We start from the raw sequence: 19,033 nt of genomic DNA on the forward strand, positions 1-19,033 counted from the left end.
TCTTTCCTCTTTTTCGATTTTTTTTTTTTTTATCGAATTAAGTTATCCTGTTGTTGTGTACGTGTTTGAAAAAAATATATATATAATTTGTTTGCCATATATATTAATGTCCGTATGAATTAGGAATGATTAATTTATGTTGTATTGTAATTCTCTTTCTCTTCCTGTTTCATGCAATGTAACCTAGACGGTTTTTACCATCGATGAAAGATGGTGATCTTGCCGGTTCTCATCATCAAGTTCCTATTTTATATTCTTCTTGTATGTTTTTTTTTTTTTCTTTAAGTAAATTCCATATCTTTGATGATCAGTTTTGGGAATTTCATCATTGGGCATCATGATACACAATAACTTAATTACCATATTGAATCGATGCAAAATGAGATAAACATCATTAAATATTCGACAAGTGGTACCTACATAAAGATATTACATAAAATAAACTCACAAACTGATATAATTTTATATAATACATTATATCTACTTTGCTATAAAAGTAAATTTACAATATACATAAAATCACGTCAATTGATAAATTTATTTTTATGAGATCTTTTTCTAGCTAAAAAACCTTCTCCAAATATTTGTGTGGTGTTTACGTGCTATCCGAAAATCATATATATATATGGACGATGCATGTGAAATAACGTAGGGTTCACATGATATCATGTTTATCTCTCTTCAAAACTATACAATCTAATTCGATCAAGCAATCAGAGATACTGTTGTTTAAACTAATTCGCATGTGTATATAGTACTTTTGAATGGTTACCAAAGAATTAAGTTTGTACTGTTTATCAATGCTATAAATATATATAGTTCCAATATTCTTTCCCATCGTTGATTTCGAGGTAATTAAGATAGGTAGTAAGGCTAACTTGAATATTTGAATTAGTCTAACGATCGAACATATAGCAAATAACTTTAAACTCGCCATGAAGTACAAAAATATGGAGTCGAATGTGGGACATCCCGCAATATCTTCCCGTCTTTTCAAAATTAAGCAGATCATAACATCTCTCTCTCTCTCTCTCTCTCTCTCTCTCTCTCTCTCTCTCTCTCTCTCTCTCTCTCTCTCTCTCTCTCTCTCTATATATATATATATATATTTGCGCGTGCATGCATGCATAAGGTATCCCATTAAGATTTCTTATGCATTAATATTAGAAAAATGCTATATTATACTGACAAGTTATATTACGTGCTGATCTGTTAACTATTAAAAATGATAAAAAAAATTTAAAATTTAAATTAAAAAAAAATTAATAAAATGAAGTTGCCACTCAATATATATAAGGTTTTGCAATACTACAAGCCTACAACATTATGAACCGCATATATTCAGTTTCTTAAAAAAACAATAACGTTAATGTTGTAGGCTTGTTCTGAATCGACACTAAAACATGATTATAATGTTCTGAATCCCCCCACGTACGTATGTACAGTTACAATCTCCTCCAAAACTAACCCTAACCGCCGCATTGATTCATATAAACAACACCATGCATACATCCATTAACCAAATGAATTAATAATTCATGAATTAAACAAAACAACGAAACTAATTACATTTTTTTTCTAAATATTATTAAGTTTTAACTAACTAACTACATGCCGTCCGTCCTTGATGATCAATAGATTCAATATTATATACATCGGTGGAAGGAGGAGTGCGGGGCAACCTGGCGGAGAAGTCTCTGTACGGGAAGTCTTCGGAACGGGGGTCTTCTTCCTCGAAGTTTAGGGCGTAGCTGAAGGCATCGTACTTGAAGTCGGCGGAGTGGCGCCTGTCGTGTTTTGGACCTGAGCCCATTCGCGAGATGAAGTTCTTGCACCGGTGTTTGAGCTCGTTTATGTCGTGATGATCAACTGAATATCCCTCCGGCCTGGACTTTGTCCGCAATGAGTTGCTCCGGACGAGCCTCGGCTTCTTGTCGACGGTGCTCGTGACGGTTTCGCCGCGATGGTGAACTTGGTGGTGGGGGTTCTTGGGAACGCAGAAGAGGGAGGACTTGATCAACTTTTGTTTGAAAGAGGCCGGTGAGGAATTGTTGTGTTGGTGGTGATCATCGTCCTGAGGAGGATCCATGGCTAGCCGAGACGTTGGTTTGTATTGTGGAGGTCTGTGCTGGGTTTGAATTTGTATATATATAGAGAGAGAGAGAGAGACAGAGAGACAGAGAGAGGAAGGAAATTAGAGAGAGATAGAGTGTGTGTCAAAGAGGAAAAAGGAGTCGCGGATGGAGCGGAGAGGGAGGAGGTGTTTGTGTTTGATTTCAGTTACAAAGGGGGCTAGGATTGCGGAGAGGAGACGTGTGGTGTATGGGAGCGTGTTTTCATGCCTCTCGGATTTTATTTAATCTTTTAATCGATCACACGGTATCTTCAGGGATATTTCCGTCTTTTTATCTTCAGTTCCCGTTGCGTACTTTAAATACTTATTGGTTAACTAATTATTATTATTATTATTATTATTATTATTATTATTATTGAGAAAATAGACTATTGGTTAACTAATATGAAAAAGTTCAAACAGCCTTTAGGTAAGATCTTTTAAAAAAGAGAACTATTATATTTATAAAAAAAAAATTCATAAAAGTAAATATATATATATATATAAATGATACGGTTTTATATGTTATATCAATTTTATAATAAAAGAAATTTTATAATATAATGTATTATATTAAAATATGTCAATTTGTAGGTTTATTTTTATGAAATTTTTTTGTGGTTAAGCTATTTCTCTTTTTTAAAAAAATAGACGAATATGAGACTTATATAAAATGAGTAATACTAAATACAGTTCTAGAAATTGCAAGTCATGCACATTCCTTTTGAAAAAAAATATGGTCCGGCCACCATTCAAAAAATAATTTTTTTATGTAGATCTCATATTTATCTTTTTTTTTTCTTTTTTATTTTTTTCCAAACAATTACCCACAAGGCACATCCTCCCTTTGGTTAACATGGCAATACTTGATTTGCTAGAGATTTTAATTTTAAGTTTTTTTTTTTTTTTTTTTTTTAACAAATCAAGTCTTGCTATGTGAATTGCAAATCAAGTGCGCAAAATTTACATATTGCATGTAGGCATTACTTTAACTTTAGTTGAAGAGTTTACTTTTTTATTTTGCATGAGCTCATGACATTGAATTAGCTATTTTTTAAAAAAAAAAAATAGTTGTGCTACATACAGTCACTTTTGCATACTCTTTATATATTTTACTGATGTGACTAGTCAAAAAAGTTATTTTATATTAAAAAAAATGACGAAGTCTATTACATTAATAGAATACATAAAGAGTAAATAAAAGTGGTTGTACATAAAATTTTTGCAAAAATAATGAGTCATTTTGCTATAGCTATAAAGCATTGCTAAATTTAGAGAAATAAAGTGTAGCTCATATTCATTTTCGCTTAGGAATAAGAGAGCTTTAGTTAAACATTTAGCTAATTATATATTTAGCCCAACCCAAATGCCAATGAGATGAATACATTTGGATTTAATAGGGCTTCATTTTGGAAGAAAGGTGGTAATCCATTAATTTAGTGTGAGAATCGTATCTAGAACTTCTTTTGGATTTTAAATCCGTCACATTTAACTGGGCTTTTTTGGAAAAAGAGGATGATCCACTTTTTATAATGGGCTGAGTCTCAGCTCTTTTACCGTGATAAATGGGCCTCTTAGATCCCTTGAACTGGTGGGTTTGGGTGTTGAGAAGTGTTGAGGAGAGTTGTGAATAGTAATAAAAAGTAGGTGAAAAGTAATAATAAAGTAATGAATAGTAATAAAAAGTAGGTAAAAAGTAATGAATAGTAAAAAAAGTAGGTGAAAAGTAATAATAAAGTAATGAATAGTAGTGAGAAGTGTTGAGAAGTGTTGAAGAGACTTCAACACCCAAACACTAAATGTCACAATCGTCTCTTCCACCTTCCTCTTCCAAGCCATCTTTTTTTTTTTTTTTTGTTTGTATTTTTTGCAATGTTGATAAAACGTAAACACTTGTTGAAAGTTGCCCATTGCCCTAAATTATGCGCACACCAATTTTGGGATCGATGAATCTTTTTTGCAGTCCACTAATCAAAATCGCTTAGTAGATAATTGATGTCTCTGGTGGTTGTCTGCATAGCCCAGTCTATTGCAGCTTTTGACCTGATTATGACTAGAATTACTTGTGTTGAGTCGCCTTCAATGATGATTTTTTTTAGATTTCTATTTGCTCCATCTTCTATGGCTAGTAGAGTTGCTGATGCTTCACGAATATTGGAATTTGTATTTTGGACAAACTTTGTTTGTGTGAAAACTGGGGTGCCCTAATCTGATTTGCATATTGCTGCAATGATTATTTTTTGTTGTCTGATAGCTACATCAAAAGAGAGTGAGAATATTCATATTAGAGGGGGCTGCCAATCAAGTTCCTGTTGCTTGGATCTTGTACTCCAGGCTAAAAGATGATCTTTGAATTTCTAAGCAACATTTGCTAAAAACTATGTAATGGAGGGACAGAGAGATCTATGAGTGAATTGGTTTCTAAAGAGCCAGATATTGTCCATGGCTAGGATATCAAAGATTTGAAAGATGTGGATGTCTTCCTTGGATATTTTAAGGTCCTTTTCTGGATTTAAGATGATTGAGATCCAGCTTGAGATGTGATGGTTGGCAAAGGTTGAGATGGGTATTTTAAGTCAAAAGGAGTGGATCTCCCATGCTATCTGTTGCATAGTTCCTGATTTTCTGTATTTTTTCAGAAATTTTCTAAATTAGTATATACATATAGAATTTTGAGTTTTAATAATGAAAAATTCTATACAGCACTATACTACACACTTACTTTTATTTTTTTATCTTTTTTTTTAATATATATGTGGTGTAAGGTTACTGAGTAGAAGAAATCTTTAACAAGACAAGTAATTTAGTGAGCTTTCTTATAAGATTTAAAGAAGTTTCATGTGACAAGGAGAAAAAGAAGAATAAACATTTATTAATACTTATATTCCATAGACAAAGTCACAAAAGCATGTGTTAAGATATAAAATATATTTTGTATCTTAACACGTGATTATAATTATAACGTTAATGTTGTAGGCTTGTTCTGAATCGACACTAAAACATGATTATAATGTTCTGAATCCCCCCACGTACGTATGTACAGTTACAATCTTCTCCAAAACTAACCCTAACCGCCGCTTTGATTCATATAAACAACACCATGCATGCATGCATACATGCATTAACCAAATGAATTAATAATTCATGAATTAAACAAAACAACAAAACTAATTACCTTTTTTTTTCTAAATATTATTAAGTTTTAACTAACTAACTAACTAACTACATGCCGTCCGTCCTTGATGATCGATAGATTCAATATTATATACATCGGTGGAAGGAGGAGTGCGGGGCAACCTGGCGGAGAAGTCTCTGTACGGGAAGTCTTCGGAACGGGGGTCTTCTTCCTCGAAGTTTAGGGCGTAGCTGAAGGCATCGTACTTGAAGTCGGCGGAGTGGCGCCTGTCGTGTTTTCGACCTGAGCCCATTCGCAATATGAAGTTCTTGCACCGGTGTTTGAGCTCGTTTATGTCGTGATGATCAGATGAATATCCCTCCGTCCTGGACTTTGTCCGCAATGAGTTGCACCGGACGAGCCTCGGCTTCTTGTCGACGCTGCTCGTGACGGTTTCGCCGCGATGGTGAACTTGGTGGTGGGGGTTCTTGGGAAAGCAGAAGAGGGAGGACTTGAACTTTTGTTTGAAAGAGGCCGGTGAGGAATTGTTGTGTTGGTGGTGATCATCGTCCTGAGGAGGATCCATGGCTAGCCGAGACGTTGGTTTGTATTGTGGAGGTCTGTGCTGTGTTTGAATTTGTATATATAGAGAGAGAGAGAGAGACAGAGAGAGGAAGGAAATTAGGGAGAGATAGTGTGTGTGTCAATGAGGAAAAAGGAGTCGCGGATGGAGCGGAGAGGGATCGGGAGGTGTTTGTGTTTGATTTCAGTTACTCAAAGAGGGCTAGGATTGTGGAGAGGAGACGTGTGGTGTATGGGAGCGTCTTTTCATACCTCTCGGATTTTATATAATCTTTTGATCGATCACACGATATCTTGAGTAGGGGCGAAAAACCGACTATACGGTTCGGTTTAGTAGAGAAACCGCAACTGACCGGCCAACCTTGTAAAGGCATAGAAACTGACCGTGTAAGGGGGGTAAAACCGGCCGGACCGCTTGCCGGCCGGTTCACAGTCGCTTGGTCGGTTCTATACGGTTTGGGTCATTCCTTTTGGGCCTTTTTAAAGCCCAAGTCATCCTCTTTTTGAGCTCAATTCAGTAATTAAGATCATCAACATTTGTGGGCTTTTATTTGCTGAAATTTTAAAATTAAATTTAAATATTCAATTTCATTTTTATTTTAATGTCATTTATACTACTAGTAACTAATAACTAACTACTAATACTACTTATATACTAATTACTACTTAACTAAAAGCAAATAAATAAAAAACTCCACTAAATGTTTAATACACATTACAAAAAAAAACCAAATTGTCTTAAACAAATAAGAAACAATTGTTCCAAATATAGATTCCAAATTGTCTTAAAATAAGATAGAAATCTTCATTCTTCAAGTCTTCAAGATTCCAAATAGATGTCCAATGCAGTATTCGATTCTTCAGTCATCAATAGTTGTGATGCACGATGCTCCTAACTCTATATAGAAAAACATCAATTAATCAATATTAATAAATTAGGATAATGAAAAAGAATTTAAATTAAATTATAAAAGTAAATGAATATGTAACTACTAAATTGAATGAGAAAAACATTACCAGATTCTACCACAAAGCTTTCAACATTATCTATGGCCTCTCGAATATCAATTGGGGTTGATGGATGTCGCAACCAATTTTGAGTACAAATAAGTGACTCAATAGTTCTCGAAGCTAATGAACTCCGAAAAGTACAAAGTACACGACCTCCCGTATTAAATGCTGATTCTGATGCAACCGTGAAAACATGCATGGGCAATAAGTCTCGTGTAATCCTCGCAAGAATAGGATAATTAGGCTCATTAACTTTCCACAAGTTCAACAAGTCAAAAGATTGGGTGAATGCCTCACAACCATCTGAAAAATACCGGTCAATCTCTGTTTTGGCAGATGTAGATCCAGAGGCACTCGATGCTAGCAACCACTCGTAAAAAAATTGTGACTCATGATTGTCTTCACCAACTTTGGTGGATGTAGATGGCAGAGGGGGAACATGTTCAGTCAAGTTAACCGAGCTAGAACCGAAAACATCATTATACTTTGCATACAAATCTGATAATAACTGTCTCACATTCAACACCAACTCTTCAGCCCGACACTCATCATAAATTTTTTTCAGGTGGAAAGTAAGAAGCCCCAACTTACTACGTGGATCAAGCACAACTGCAATCAACAACATCAAGTTCATCCTATCCAATGAACCCCAATATTTATCATATTTAATTCTCATGCTCACGGCCATATTCATCAAACAATTATTATCACTTTCACTCAGCCTAACCAACTCTTTTTGAAGTATACAAATCTCCAAAAAATTGGTGTTTGCCGTGACATACAAAGACCCAGAAAATCTACAAGTGGCATCATAAAACATCTTCAAAAATTTTACAAATACCCGCACTGTCTCCCACTCCTCAGCTCTAGGAGGCCCAATGTTTTCATCCTTAAAGTAAGAGAGAAAATTGTGATCCTCACTCTCCATCCGCCTGAAAGCCTTCTCAAATTTTTCAATCGCCTCCAACATTATGTAAGTTGAATTCCATCGGGTTTGCACATCAAGGGACAACATTTTTTTACTATCAATTTTCTCCTTTTCTGCACATCTCTTAAACTTCTCTAACCTTGTAGGGGAGGAGCGCACATATCTAACTGCATTTCTAACTATTGTAATGGCGTCATTACACTCCTTAAGACCCTCATTCACGACAAGGTTTAGAATATGAGCACAACATCTCATGTGCATATACTTTCCTCCAACACATTACCCATCAAAAAATGCCTCAAATATGAAATTGCAGTATCATTTGAGCTAGTATTATCAACAGTAACAGTAAATATCTTATCAATACCCCAATGAAGAAGACACGATTCAATATATTTTTCAATAGTATCCCCTCGATTCAATATATCATTGCCCTTCAACAATTCTAAATGGTAATTCATCAATAATTACTATCTCCGCAAGTGCCAACCTCACAGCCTCTTCACTATATTTGTGGGTAACAAGATTCCTTAAGACACTCTCACTCTCTCCAACCCCCTCCGAAGTTGCCTCACCTACCAATGTTTTTTGGTATTTATCCAATGGCCCACGTTTATAAGGATTCTTGGGACATGAAGGTAGATGGTTTTGCATGATTGAAGTTTCGTTCCTCTTAGAGTGGCAAGCATATAATTTGCCACAATAATTACACTTGGCCTTAGGATCATCTACCGCACAACCCTCAACTTTTGTAAAATGGTCCCAAACAATTGACGAATCTTTTCCCTTCCGTTTCTTAGGAAGTGGACAATTACTACTATTATGGCCACTTGGGAGTCTTGGTATTTGGATCTCTTCCAAATTAATTGTTTGGGAGTTCGAATCAAGATCAATTGGACTTAACAAAGAATCCATCTACCATGTGAAAAATCATATACATCACGTCATGACTCATTACACAACAATTAAAACAAACCAAAAAAAAAAAAAAAAATCAACACAATTTGTCAATTACACAGCAGCTAGTTTGCAACATGGCAAACATAACAAGTCTAAGACTCTAATCTATATTTTGGATCACTCATCAGTCATCAACCTCACTGGCTCACAGATTCAAAACAACAAATTTTCAAATACCACATTCCACAATCCACATTATATTAATTCAGCAAATGCCACATTCCACAATATTAAAAATTTAATTTACAACCAAACCATTTGATTTTAATCTAACGGGAATACAGAATACTCACAGTGAATTCAGATTCAATAAGTCTCAGATTAGGCTTCACAGTGCTACTACGTGGATTCAAAACTTCAATATCCCTATCCAGTGTCCATACACAATACACAATTAATTATTTAGACAAAAAATGTGTTAAATAATATGATAATAAATTAAAAAGAATGTCAAACCGTCCACTATCCAGTGCAAATTAAAATGTTAGAATTATAATTTTATATAAACACAAATTATAATGAGTAGTTATAATAAATAGAAACTAAAATACTCTGTTAAACTGGACTACAAAATATAAAATAGAAAAACTGAAATTAAAATAGACAATAAAAGGTAATCTTGCCGTGGGGGTGAGCGGCGAGCCAGTGAGGTGCGGCAGTGCACTCTGTGAGGAACGAAATTTGTCTATGAGGTGCGCCGCTCGTCGCTGGAGAGTGAGACCGTGAGAGTCAGTCGGGCAGTTCAATGACTGTGAGGGTGAGGGTGAGGGTGAGGCGGTTGGAAGCCTGGAAATGGAAGAAGAATTGAAAGTGAGGGTCGAGAGAGTCTAAAAGCAAAAGGGGACCCCTTAACCCTAGAATGAAACGGCGCCGTTTGGCTTGGCTTAGACCAAACGGCGCCGTTTCATTAAGTGATGTTTTTAATACACAGGCTTTAAACGGCAACGTTTCACTTAAATGAGTAAAACAACGCCGTTTTAGATAAGTATATTTAAAAAAATATATAAATATAAGTAATCGGCCGATTCAACGGTTTTTAGGAGGGGTGAATCGCCTCTGAACCAACCGACTACGGTTTTACATAAATAATACCGACGGCCAACCAGTTCCCTATCGGTTTCAACCGGTTCCGTGCGGTGGCAGTCGGTTGACGTCAGTGGTGGTCGACAGGATCGGTTCCTGTACAGCCCTAATCTTGAGGGATATTTTCATCTTTTATACATCTTTGTAATGTTTGTTTTTATTTTAATTTCTTCAGTTCCCGTTGCATACTTTAAATAGTTATTGGTTTTTTTAAATGAGAAATAGACTATTGGTTAACTTATATGAAAAGGACTCAAAACAGTCTTTAGTAAGATTATGCAAGTTTCCACACTTCTTAAAAGAAGAGAACTGTTATATCTATAAAAGAAATTTATAAAAATAAATATATATATATATGACACAATTTTATATGATATATTACATCTATTTTATAATAAAAGAAATTTTATAATCTAACATATTACATCAAACTATGTCAATTTGTAGGTTTATTTTTATAGAATCTTTTTTGTGGTTAAACTATTTCCCTTTAAAAAAAAAAGACAAATATGAGATTTATATAAAATGAGTAATGCTAGATACAATTTTAGGAATTGCAAGTCCTGCACATTCCTTTTGAAAAAAAATAGAGTCCATCATTCAAAAAATAATTTTTTCATGTGGATCCTAGATTTATCTTTTTCTTTTTCTTTTTCTTTTCCAAACAATTACCCACAAATCATTAACATGGCAATACTTGATTTGCTAGAGATTTTAATTTTAATTTTTTAATTTTTTTAACAAATCAAGTCTTGCTATGTGAATTGCAAATCAAATGTGTGAAATTTACATATTGCATGTAGGCATTACTCTAACTTTAGTTGAAGAGTTCACTTTTTTATTTTGCATGATCTCACATTGAATTAGCTATTTTTTTAAATAAAAAGTAGTTATATTATATACAGTCACTTTTACATATTGTTTGCACATTTTACTGATATGATTAGTCAAAACAGTTATTTTATATTAAAAAATATGACGCATCCAATTACATTAATGGAATGCATAAAAAATAAACAAAAGTGACTGTACATAAAAATTTTTACAATAATAATGAGAGTCATTTTGCTATAGCTCATTGCTATAAGGCATTGCTAAATTGAGAGAAATAAATATTGTAGCTCATATTCATTTTCGCTTAGGAATAAGAGATTTTAGTTAAATATTTAGCTAATTATATATTTAGCCCCACCCAAATGCCAATGAGATGAATATATTTGGATTTAATAGGGCTTCATTTTGGAAGAAAGGTGGCAATCCATTAATTTAGCGGGAGAATCGTATCCAGAACTTCTTTTGGATTTTAACTCTGTCACATTTAACTGGGCTTTTCTTGGAAAAAGAGGATGATCCACTTTTTATAATGGACTGAGGCTCAACTCTTTTACTGTGATAAATGGGCCTCTTAGATCCATTGTGTTCAAATGTCACAACCGCCTTTTCCACCTTCCTCTTCCAAGCCATCTATTTTTTTTTTTTAAAGCAATTTGATAAAACGTAAAGTCCAGAGTATAGAAGTAGTGATTATACAATAGAGGGGGGTCTTTTCCACTTGAAAAATCTAATACACATGAAAGAGTATGGTGAAAGGGAATGCTTCCAAACACTTGGTTGGAAGCTAATCATTGCGCAAAATTATGCACACATCGACTTTGAGATCGATGAATTTTTTTTGTAGTCCACTTATCAAAATTGTTTAGTAGATAATGGATGTCTCTGGCGGTTGTTTGCATAGCCCAGTCTATTGCAGCTTTAGGTCTAGTTATGGCTAGAATTATTTGTGCTGAGTCGCCTTCAATGATGATTTTCTTTAAATTTCTATTTGCTCCCTCTTCTATGGCCATTAGAGCTACTGATGCTTCACTAACATTGGAATTTGTATTTTGGATAAACTCTATTTGTGTGAAAATTGAGGTGCCCTGATCTGATCTGTATTGTGCTACGATGATACTTTTCTGTTATCTGACAGCTACATCAAAAGAGAGTGAGAACACTCCTGTTGGAGGGGGCTGGCAATCAAGTTCCTGTTACTTGGATCTTGTAGTCCAGGCTAAAAGATGATCTTTGAATTTCTTAGTGACATATGCTAAAAACCATATAATGGAGGGACAAAGAGATCCATGAGTGATTTAGTTTCTAAAGAGTCAGATATTGTCCATGGATAGGACAATAAAGATTTGTAAGGAATGGATGTCTTCTTGGGATATTTTAAGGCCCTTTTCTGAATTTAAGATGATTGAGATCCAAGTTGAGATGGAATGATTAGCAAAGGTTGAGATGGGTATTTTAACGTCAAAAGAAGTGGATCTCCCATGCTCTTTGTTGCACGATTCTTGATTTTCCGTATTTTTTTAGAAATTTTCTAAATTAGTATATACATATAGAATTTTGAGTTTTAATAATGAAAAATTTTATACAACACTATACTACACACCTATTTTTATTTTTTTTTTATCTTTTTTTTTTTAATATATATGTGGTGTAAGATTACTGAATAGAAGAAATCTTTAACAGGACAAGCAATTTAGTGAGCTTTCTTATAAGATTTAAAGAAGTTTCATGTGACAAGGAGAAAAAGAAGAATAAACATTTATTAATACTTATATTCCATAGACAAAGTCACAAAAATATGTGTTAAGATATAAAATAAATATTTTAATTATAAAAAGATTTTATAAAAATAAATTTATAAACTGACTTGTTTTGATATGATATATCAGATTGAAAAATTATTTTTATTGTAAAATAAATTTATTATATCACATAAAACCATATCAATTTGTAAATTTATTTTTATAAAAATTTTTTGTTGACTTCTCTATATAATATAAACTAAGTGTATATGGATATTGAAAAGCATAATGTTCAAACAATGAATTAGGTATTGTTTGGATAATGAGTTGAAATGAGATTAGTTGAGTTGAAAGTTTAATAAAATATTGTTAAAATATTATTTTTTAATATTATTATTATTTTAAGATTTGAAAAAATTGAATTGTTTATTATATTTTATATGAAATTTTTAAAATATTATAATAATAAAATGAGATAAGATAAAATAAAATAAAATAAGATAAGATAGAGATACAATTCTTCTTATACCAAGCTGCACCTAAGTTCGATTAACTCAAACAATTTTTTATTTCCTTCTAAATAATAATAATATACCTTTTCCAAAAAGGAGTAAAATAAAAAAATAAAAAATAAAAAGAGAGGAAGAACATTGTCAATGACGATGATGTGGGTTAGGCAAGCGTCTGGCCAATTGGAATATAGGTTGGCCGTTGGTGAGTTTCGTTGAAGCTTCCTTGCCTCCTTCCTCTTCTTTTCTTTTCTTCTTTTGTTTTTTCTGACTTTTCACTTTTGATCCTTGAAAACATGATATAATATAAAAACCTTAAGAAACTTGCAATGTTCAAAGATTGTTCAACCAGTTTTCTTCTTCTATAGCTGGTGTTCAACCCAACTGTCCTTCAATTTATCATCTTTCTCGTTTGGAGGCACAGCAATATGGCCGGAATGCTTCCCGGAGTGGAATCCGCCCGAAGGAGACGGGTCCATGGAGGCACAAGGCGGCCACCTCTCAGTTTATACACAAGCAGCCATGAAAAGCATCAAACCTATACTACCCCTTCTTTGGTGGGTACCCTTCTGATCTCTCTTTCACTCTTAAATCTTCCACAGAAAATTCATTTTTCTTTCTACCTCTCTTTATGTAGCTGAAACTGTTTAAATTTGAATAAAATAACAGAGGAGAAGTGTATTTGACCAAGCATACAAGGATGAGGATTTGGGGGGAGCAGCAAGAGAAGCCAAAGAGAGGTTGGATGAGAGGTTGGGAGTAAATAGATCCTCAGAAACCAAAAGGTAAGGATATCCCTCTCTGTGGTTCCAGTCTCCATCTACAGATTCAATTCTCTTGATTATTTATGTGGGTTTCCCATAATTGGATGTAGGAGTAACAACAAAGACTGCACGAGGTATGTGGAGGGCAGATCCATGGTCCTTGGAAAGTCGCACATAGAGGCGTTGAGGTCAAAACAGAGCGGCTCAGAGAGGTTCAGTTGGGTTAAGCTGAGCTGGAAGCCTTGGGCCTCATGTGAGATGCTTGTTTGCCATGGCTAGATTGCTATGCTCATTGGGCTTGTTAAGGAATGGAAATACCGAAATAGATATAGTCTCATATTAATCCTTTGTTCCTTCTTAATTTGTATATATATATGGCTAGAGAGCAGAGAACTATTGCTCTCAACATTGTTGTGATGTTTGATCTCGGAAAACCCAACTATTTTTGTTGAAGATCCAATATAATACACAGTGCTCTTGTGGGCTTGAATTTGAAAATGGGAAAATTGGTCTTTAGCTTCTGTTATTATTGTATGAATTAATTCTATATATTGTTGAATCTTATTGGAATTTGAAACCCTGATCTTTAGCTCAAAATATCAAATGAAATCCTACAGTTTTTTATATTTAGTTCTGCAACTAGTAGCTGTATAAGACATCGATCACAATCTTCAATAATCATCAACCACGAGCAATTCTTTGAGAAAAAAATTGATTCTACTCCAAGCCAAATAGAAACATGCTGATGAGTTTCAACACCTTCCCTTTTTTGGAGGGTGAAGGTGGTTAGGAATCTTGAACATGAATTTGGTAAAGAACTAGAAGAGAGTAATTCTGGGAATGATCTTGAACTGGACCAAGCTTGTGGTAGATTCAATTTCAGAATTAAAAAGGTTTAAGAGCCTAGAAGGAATCGTGATTCGGAAGTTGCAGAACATGTATTATATATTGTCAGTTACTTTCTGAATTGTCCAGTCCTATATATAAATTGTCCAGTCCTTTGCAGCAGGACGTGTAGAAACTAGAAAGAAAGAGGTAAAAAATGGGTTGTATCATATGTAAGATTAACGTGATTTGTCTCAGAAATTGTAGCAGAAGCTGGTGGCGATCGCCCGAGTTATATTATATATTGTCAGTTACTTTCTGAATCAGTGAACAGTGATGAAGCAAAACTAGCTTCTCTGCATAAAGGTGAAGTGAGCTCCAGCAGTGGGGAGGGACACAAAATTCAAACTCAGTAGGTTGAAATTTCAGTAGACCACATTTGATTCTAGAAATGCTTAGCCAATTCATTCATGGAAATAATTATACGCAAGCCACCCTGCATAAACCTGACTTGAGCTCCAGCAACTCAGGTTTTGTCCACTTTCTCTTTTACCAGACACAGATAATTTTGCCAGTCAATCTCAAGGAAAAGAAAACGATAAATAAATAGATATCATACACAGCACTCAACCATTTGAGTCCTCCCAAAACCTTTGTCTCGACCCGATCATCACATCATTCAGCATCAATGTCCACTCCACTTCTTATGAGGTAAGATACTGCAATGAACTGTGACATTGCCAACTCATCAGTACTTAATTTTCACAACCCTTAGTTTCTTAATTAGCTAGATATATACAGAAATAAAACAAAACATTTCTATCATGGTGGGGCTTTCTGGACATATATGAACAACTAGAAAGATCAACCATAACGAATAAAGGATGCAAGGACTACCGTTCTATAAATTAAGTCGGTAGTATAGCATTAATTAGTATTGTCATTTTCTGCTGAGATGATATTGCAAATTATACTCTGTAATCCAAAAGCTAAAAGCTTTAAGGTTATGTATAATAATTCATAGGTTTGGGATCCAATTGCACCATTTTATTCATTTTTTTTCTCATATTATATTATATTATTTATTTTTATTGTTTCTAATTTACTACTCACAGTAAACATATACATACATAAATACATATACATATACATATATACATATATACATATATATAAGAAGCAGATGATCAATCGATCTCTAGCCACAGATCTTAGCGTTTGTCGTTTCGTTTTTCGTTTGCAAAACCAGCAAAAAAACAAAAAAGAAAAAACGAAAAAAAAAAAAGGGCGACAACATATATGCATGAAGACGAGGGGTTACAGGTTAGTCAGGTCACGTGGCTCACTCTTGTTCCTAAGCGCTAGCAGGTTCTGTGGTCATTTGGGGAATAACAGAGGTTGGTGGCAGACTGGTGAAATTGCTTTTACAGCTTCCCTCTAAACCCTCTCCTTCCTATTCCTGTTAAATCCTTTTCCCACTTTGAACCCAACCCATGAAACTATATATTTTAGAGAGAGATATATTGAAATTTGAAGGAGATAAAGATTGAGGAACCGTGTAGGTAATAGCTATCAATGGCATGGACCCGTTTTTGTCTGCCATCATCTTTCAATGATTTTGCACTGTAACTGAGAATTTCCTCCGCCTAGCTAGATATATTGCCGGGACAATCGAATTAACAGGCGGTTTTCAATCAAACAGGTGCTTTAAGATTTCTTTTTATATGGGTGGAGGCAGGCAAATATTATTAGAACATATGAATTCTCACTAGCACAACATCTTTCTGTTTTCCTGATCTTTTGAATTCTTTGGGGTTGTTCTCAATGGCTGGAATGCTTCCTGGAGTTGAATGTGCTCGAAGGAGACGGTTCCATCAGAGTGGAGCTTGCTCAGATTCACCTAGTACTGTGGCAGCACTCTGCGGGACAAGAAGGTCCTCATTTTGCTTGTACAGAAGCAATCATGAACCCCAGCATACCTCTACCTCTTCACAGGTACATGTAGCACTCTTTCTCTCTCAAATCTTTCACTTTTTTTTCAGGTGAGAATTCTTATTTACTCATGTTTTGGAATTCTTTTTTTTTTTTTTTTAAACAGAACAGAAGTTTATTGAACCATGTATACCGGGATGAAAATCTAGCAGAAGTAGCCAGAGAAGCCAAGGAAAGATTAGATGAAAGGTTGAGAACACAAAGAAAATCAAAAACCAAAAGGTAGCTTTTATATATGGTCTTTCTGTAAACTAATTAATTAGCTCTTGATTCCAGAATCCTCAACCCCGATATTTAATCGAAGTTAATGTTTTATTTTCATTTTCTATTTTTTGTGATCGATCTTGGGATACAGCACAGAGAGCTTAAGGTGTATTGAGGGCAGATCTTTAGTACTAGGGGAGTTGAATACAGAGATGTTTGGGTTCAAGAAGGGTAGGTCAAGGAGGTTCAGTTGGGCCAAGTTGAGGTGGAAGGTTTCGGACCAAGACGAGTGTGCTGTTTGCCTAGAAGAGTTGAAAGGCGTTGAGAACCTGGTGCACCTGCCTTGTGCTCATCGGTTTCATGAGAAATGTTTGGTGCCATGGCTAGAGAACAATGCCCATTGCCCATGTTGCAGAATGGGGATAACCTCCTCTCAGTAACTTGTAAATATTAGTACCTTTTTCATTTGATTGTAACCCATGAGTGTGAACATTTATGTGATTATTGCTTGTATATTTGTTGATGTTCAACATCAATCCCTAAAGATTCATGATCATGCGTCTCATCTATTAATTGATCTTCAAAACATCCCTAGAGTTGGGTTTGAATAGATGAATTTGGATTTGTTAAAGTACTTTCAACATCCCTAAAGGTCATTCTCTTGCACCAGAAGTTTGATTAGATCGATCATGCTTTTGGCATTTTTAATGAGAAAACCAACAAGGCTTCTACTATCCTGAATTACTGGTTTTTTAGGCTCTAATTTGTTAATTGTTTATTGACAGAATATAGGAAATTTTTGGACGAAACAACCAAAGTTGTTTTTGTCATGATACAAATTTGGTTCTTCCTTGGCAAGGAAAGCCAGAAGTTGTCATTATTATCTCTTAAGATTGTGATAAAAACAATAGCTAGAAAGGGATGCAGATTGCTGAACAGAAGTGACAGACTTGGGCTAACCGCAAGAAATTGCATGGCCTTGCTTTGCTCGTCTTGTTTTGTAAGTTTATGTGACTGATCTTCGAGATTTATATGTCTGCATCGACCATATATATATATATATATATATATGTATGTATGTATGTATATATAGACACATAAATATATATTCAGTGCCAAGTAATTGAGAAGCAGTGACTCCAAAATGACATCACATGCATGCAGCAGCTTCAAGTTATTATATCCAGGGACAAAATATATATATAAAGGTCTCAATTCATTGAATATGAAAGCCTCGAGTGGCCGTACTGATCAAATTCAGATCATTCATCAACAAAATATTTTAACTTTATTATAAATAAATTATAGTTTTGATAATGTGAAATTCGAAGTATATATGAATGCTGTCCATTGTATCATTGATTAATGCTGGACAACTGACAAATAATATATATGAATGTTAGAAGAGATAAAGAGATAATATATAGCTGTGGAAGGCTAATATTAGTTGATTCATTCCTTGTAGAAGCATCGAGCAAGCAAGTGATTCTGACTGAACCAGAGATCGCTGTCAGCATCCATTATTCTTTTGACCCCACTTGAAAAGTTGCAGCTCAAATAATGCACCACGTTTGCCTGTAAAGTGGGCCAATATGCATAATGCTATTCTGGTGGCATGTTGAAGAAATATTTAAGTAAATTATCTTGTCATGCATTAATCAATTTGCATGAGGATGATAGTGTCATCCAACTGCAGCAACTGCAGGGTTGCTGCATCTACAAGGACTACATCTTTTTTTACGACCTGCATTAATATTTCACATAACTTATGTGACAGTGGAATGTCATTTTTTGGCACTTAGAATTAACATGGAACAACCCTATATAAAATATTGGAAAGATGATTATTAGTGGAACTGGGGTTACCAATATCTGTGCGTTTGTCCTTGAAAGCACAGAAAAAGTAGAGGTTAAGGAAAAAAAAAATGGCATAATATTATTGGTGATCTGCTTGACCTCCACGCATATTGTTTTGTCTTTTGTCTATGGGTAATAGGTATTGAAGTGGAAGTTTGAAACCATCTTTGACAATTTGCCTTTATTTGTCAATTAATGTTTAATTAATTGTATGGTTGCCAAAACATGATAGGTACAAGAAAATTTCAGCAAAATTACAGTAACAATAACAAATTTAGCACAAAGGTATTTTAAAAGAGAAATAATATTTACAATCGTAAGTGTGTAAATAACGTATATTCACTTTAAAAAAGTGAATAAACAAGAGTTCTACATGAAAAGAAATTTTTTTTTAATAATGGATCTAATTTTTTTTTTAAAATGACTGCACAATACTTACACACTCCACAATTATACGTAACATTATTAATCTTAAACAGAAAAAATCTATTTACAAACGAACTAACTAACACGCTAA

At 34.3% G+C, this 19,033-nt stretch overlaps 4 protein-coding genes across 5 annotated transcripts; 2 read left to right on the top strand and 2 right to left on the bottom strand.

Annotated features, from left to right (window-relative positions):
* Positions 1-1,603: 1,603 nt before the first annotated feature.
* LOC122297055 lies at positions 1,604-2,089 on the bottom strand. Its single transcript, XM_043106845.1, has one exon. It carries the CDS (start codon positions 2,087-2,089, stop codon positions 1,604-1,606), a length of 486 nt encoding a protein of 161 aa, XP_042962779.1.
* Positions 2,090-5,331: 3,242 nt separating this feature from the next.
* LOC122297056 lies at positions 5,332-5,814 on the bottom strand. Its single transcript, XM_043106846.1, has one exon. It carries the CDS (start codon positions 5,812-5,814, stop codon positions 5,332-5,334), a length of 483 nt encoding a protein of 160 aa, XP_042962780.1.
* Positions 5,815-13,060: 7,246 nt separating this feature from the next.
* Positions 13,061-14,136, top strand: LOC122295627. 2 transcript variants are annotated; one of them, XM_043104697.1, is made up of 3 exons: positions 13,061-13,435; positions 13,544-13,659; positions 13,749-14,136. In XM_043104697.1, exons 1-3 carry the CDS (start codon positions 13,352-13,354, stop codon positions 13,915-13,917), a joined length of 369 nt encoding a protein of 122 aa, XP_042960631.1. In that variant the 5' UTR covers positions 13,061-13,351; the 3' UTR covers positions 13,918-14,136. The 2 variants fall into 2 exon arrangements, with proteins under 2 accessions (XP_042960631.1, XP_042960630.1); XM_043104696.1 differs by having other exon boundaries at positions 13,068-13,431.
* A 1,668-nt stretch (positions 14,137-15,804) lies between these two features.
* Positions 15,805-17,215, top strand: LOC122295626 (probable E3 ubiquitin-protein ligase RHY1A). Its single transcript, XM_043104695.1, has 3 exons — positions 15,805-16,458; positions 16,562-16,677; positions 16,811-17,215. The coding sequence occupies exons 1-3, from the start codon at positions 16,288-16,290 to the stop codon at positions 17,097-17,099; spliced, it is 576 nt and encodes a 191-aa protein (XP_042960629.1). The 5' UTR covers positions 15,805-16,287; the 3' UTR covers positions 17,100-17,215.
* Positions 17,216-19,033: the final 1,818 nt, after the last annotated feature.

This window comes from Carya illinoinensis, chromosome 15 (assembly GCF_018687715.1).
Source record: "Carya illinoinensis cultivar Pawnee chromosome 15, C.illinoinensisPawnee_v1, whole genome shotgun sequence".
Taxonomy (NCBI): Eukaryota; Viridiplantae; Streptophyta; class Magnoliopsida; order Fagales; family Juglandaceae; genus Carya; species Carya illinoinensis.

Coding starts and splice junctions, on each gene's coding strand:
- LOC122297055 (XM_043106845.1), bottom strand. CDS start 2,089: ATGGATCCTCCTCAGGACGATGATCACCACCAACACAACAATTCCTCA.
- LOC122297056 (XM_043106846.1), bottom strand. CDS start 5,814: ATGGATCCTCCTCAGGACGATGATCACCACCAACACAACAATTCCTCA.
- LOC122295627 (XM_043104696.1), top strand. CDS start 13,303: ATGGCCGGAATGCTTCCCGGAGTGGAATCCGCCCGAAGGAGACGGGTC. Junction 13,432..13,543: donor CCTATACTACCCCTTCTTTG/GTGGGTACCCTT, acceptor ATAAAATAACAG/AGGAGAAGTGTATTTGACCA. Junction 13,660..13,748: donor AGATCCTCAGAAACCAAAAG/GTAAGGATATCC, acceptor AATTGGATGTAG/GAGTAACAACAAAGACTGCA.
- LOC122295626 (XM_043104695.1), top strand. CDS start 16,288: ATGGCTGGAATGCTTCCTGGAGTTGAATGTGCTCGAAGGAGACGGTTC. Junction 16,459..16,561: donor ATACCTCTACCTCTTCACAG/GTACATGTAGCA, acceptor TTTTTTAAACAG/AACAGAAGTTTATTGAACCA. Junction 16,678..16,810: donor AGAAAATCAAAAACCAAAAG/GTAGCTTTTATA, acceptor CTTGGGATACAG/CACAGAGAGCTTAAGGTGTA.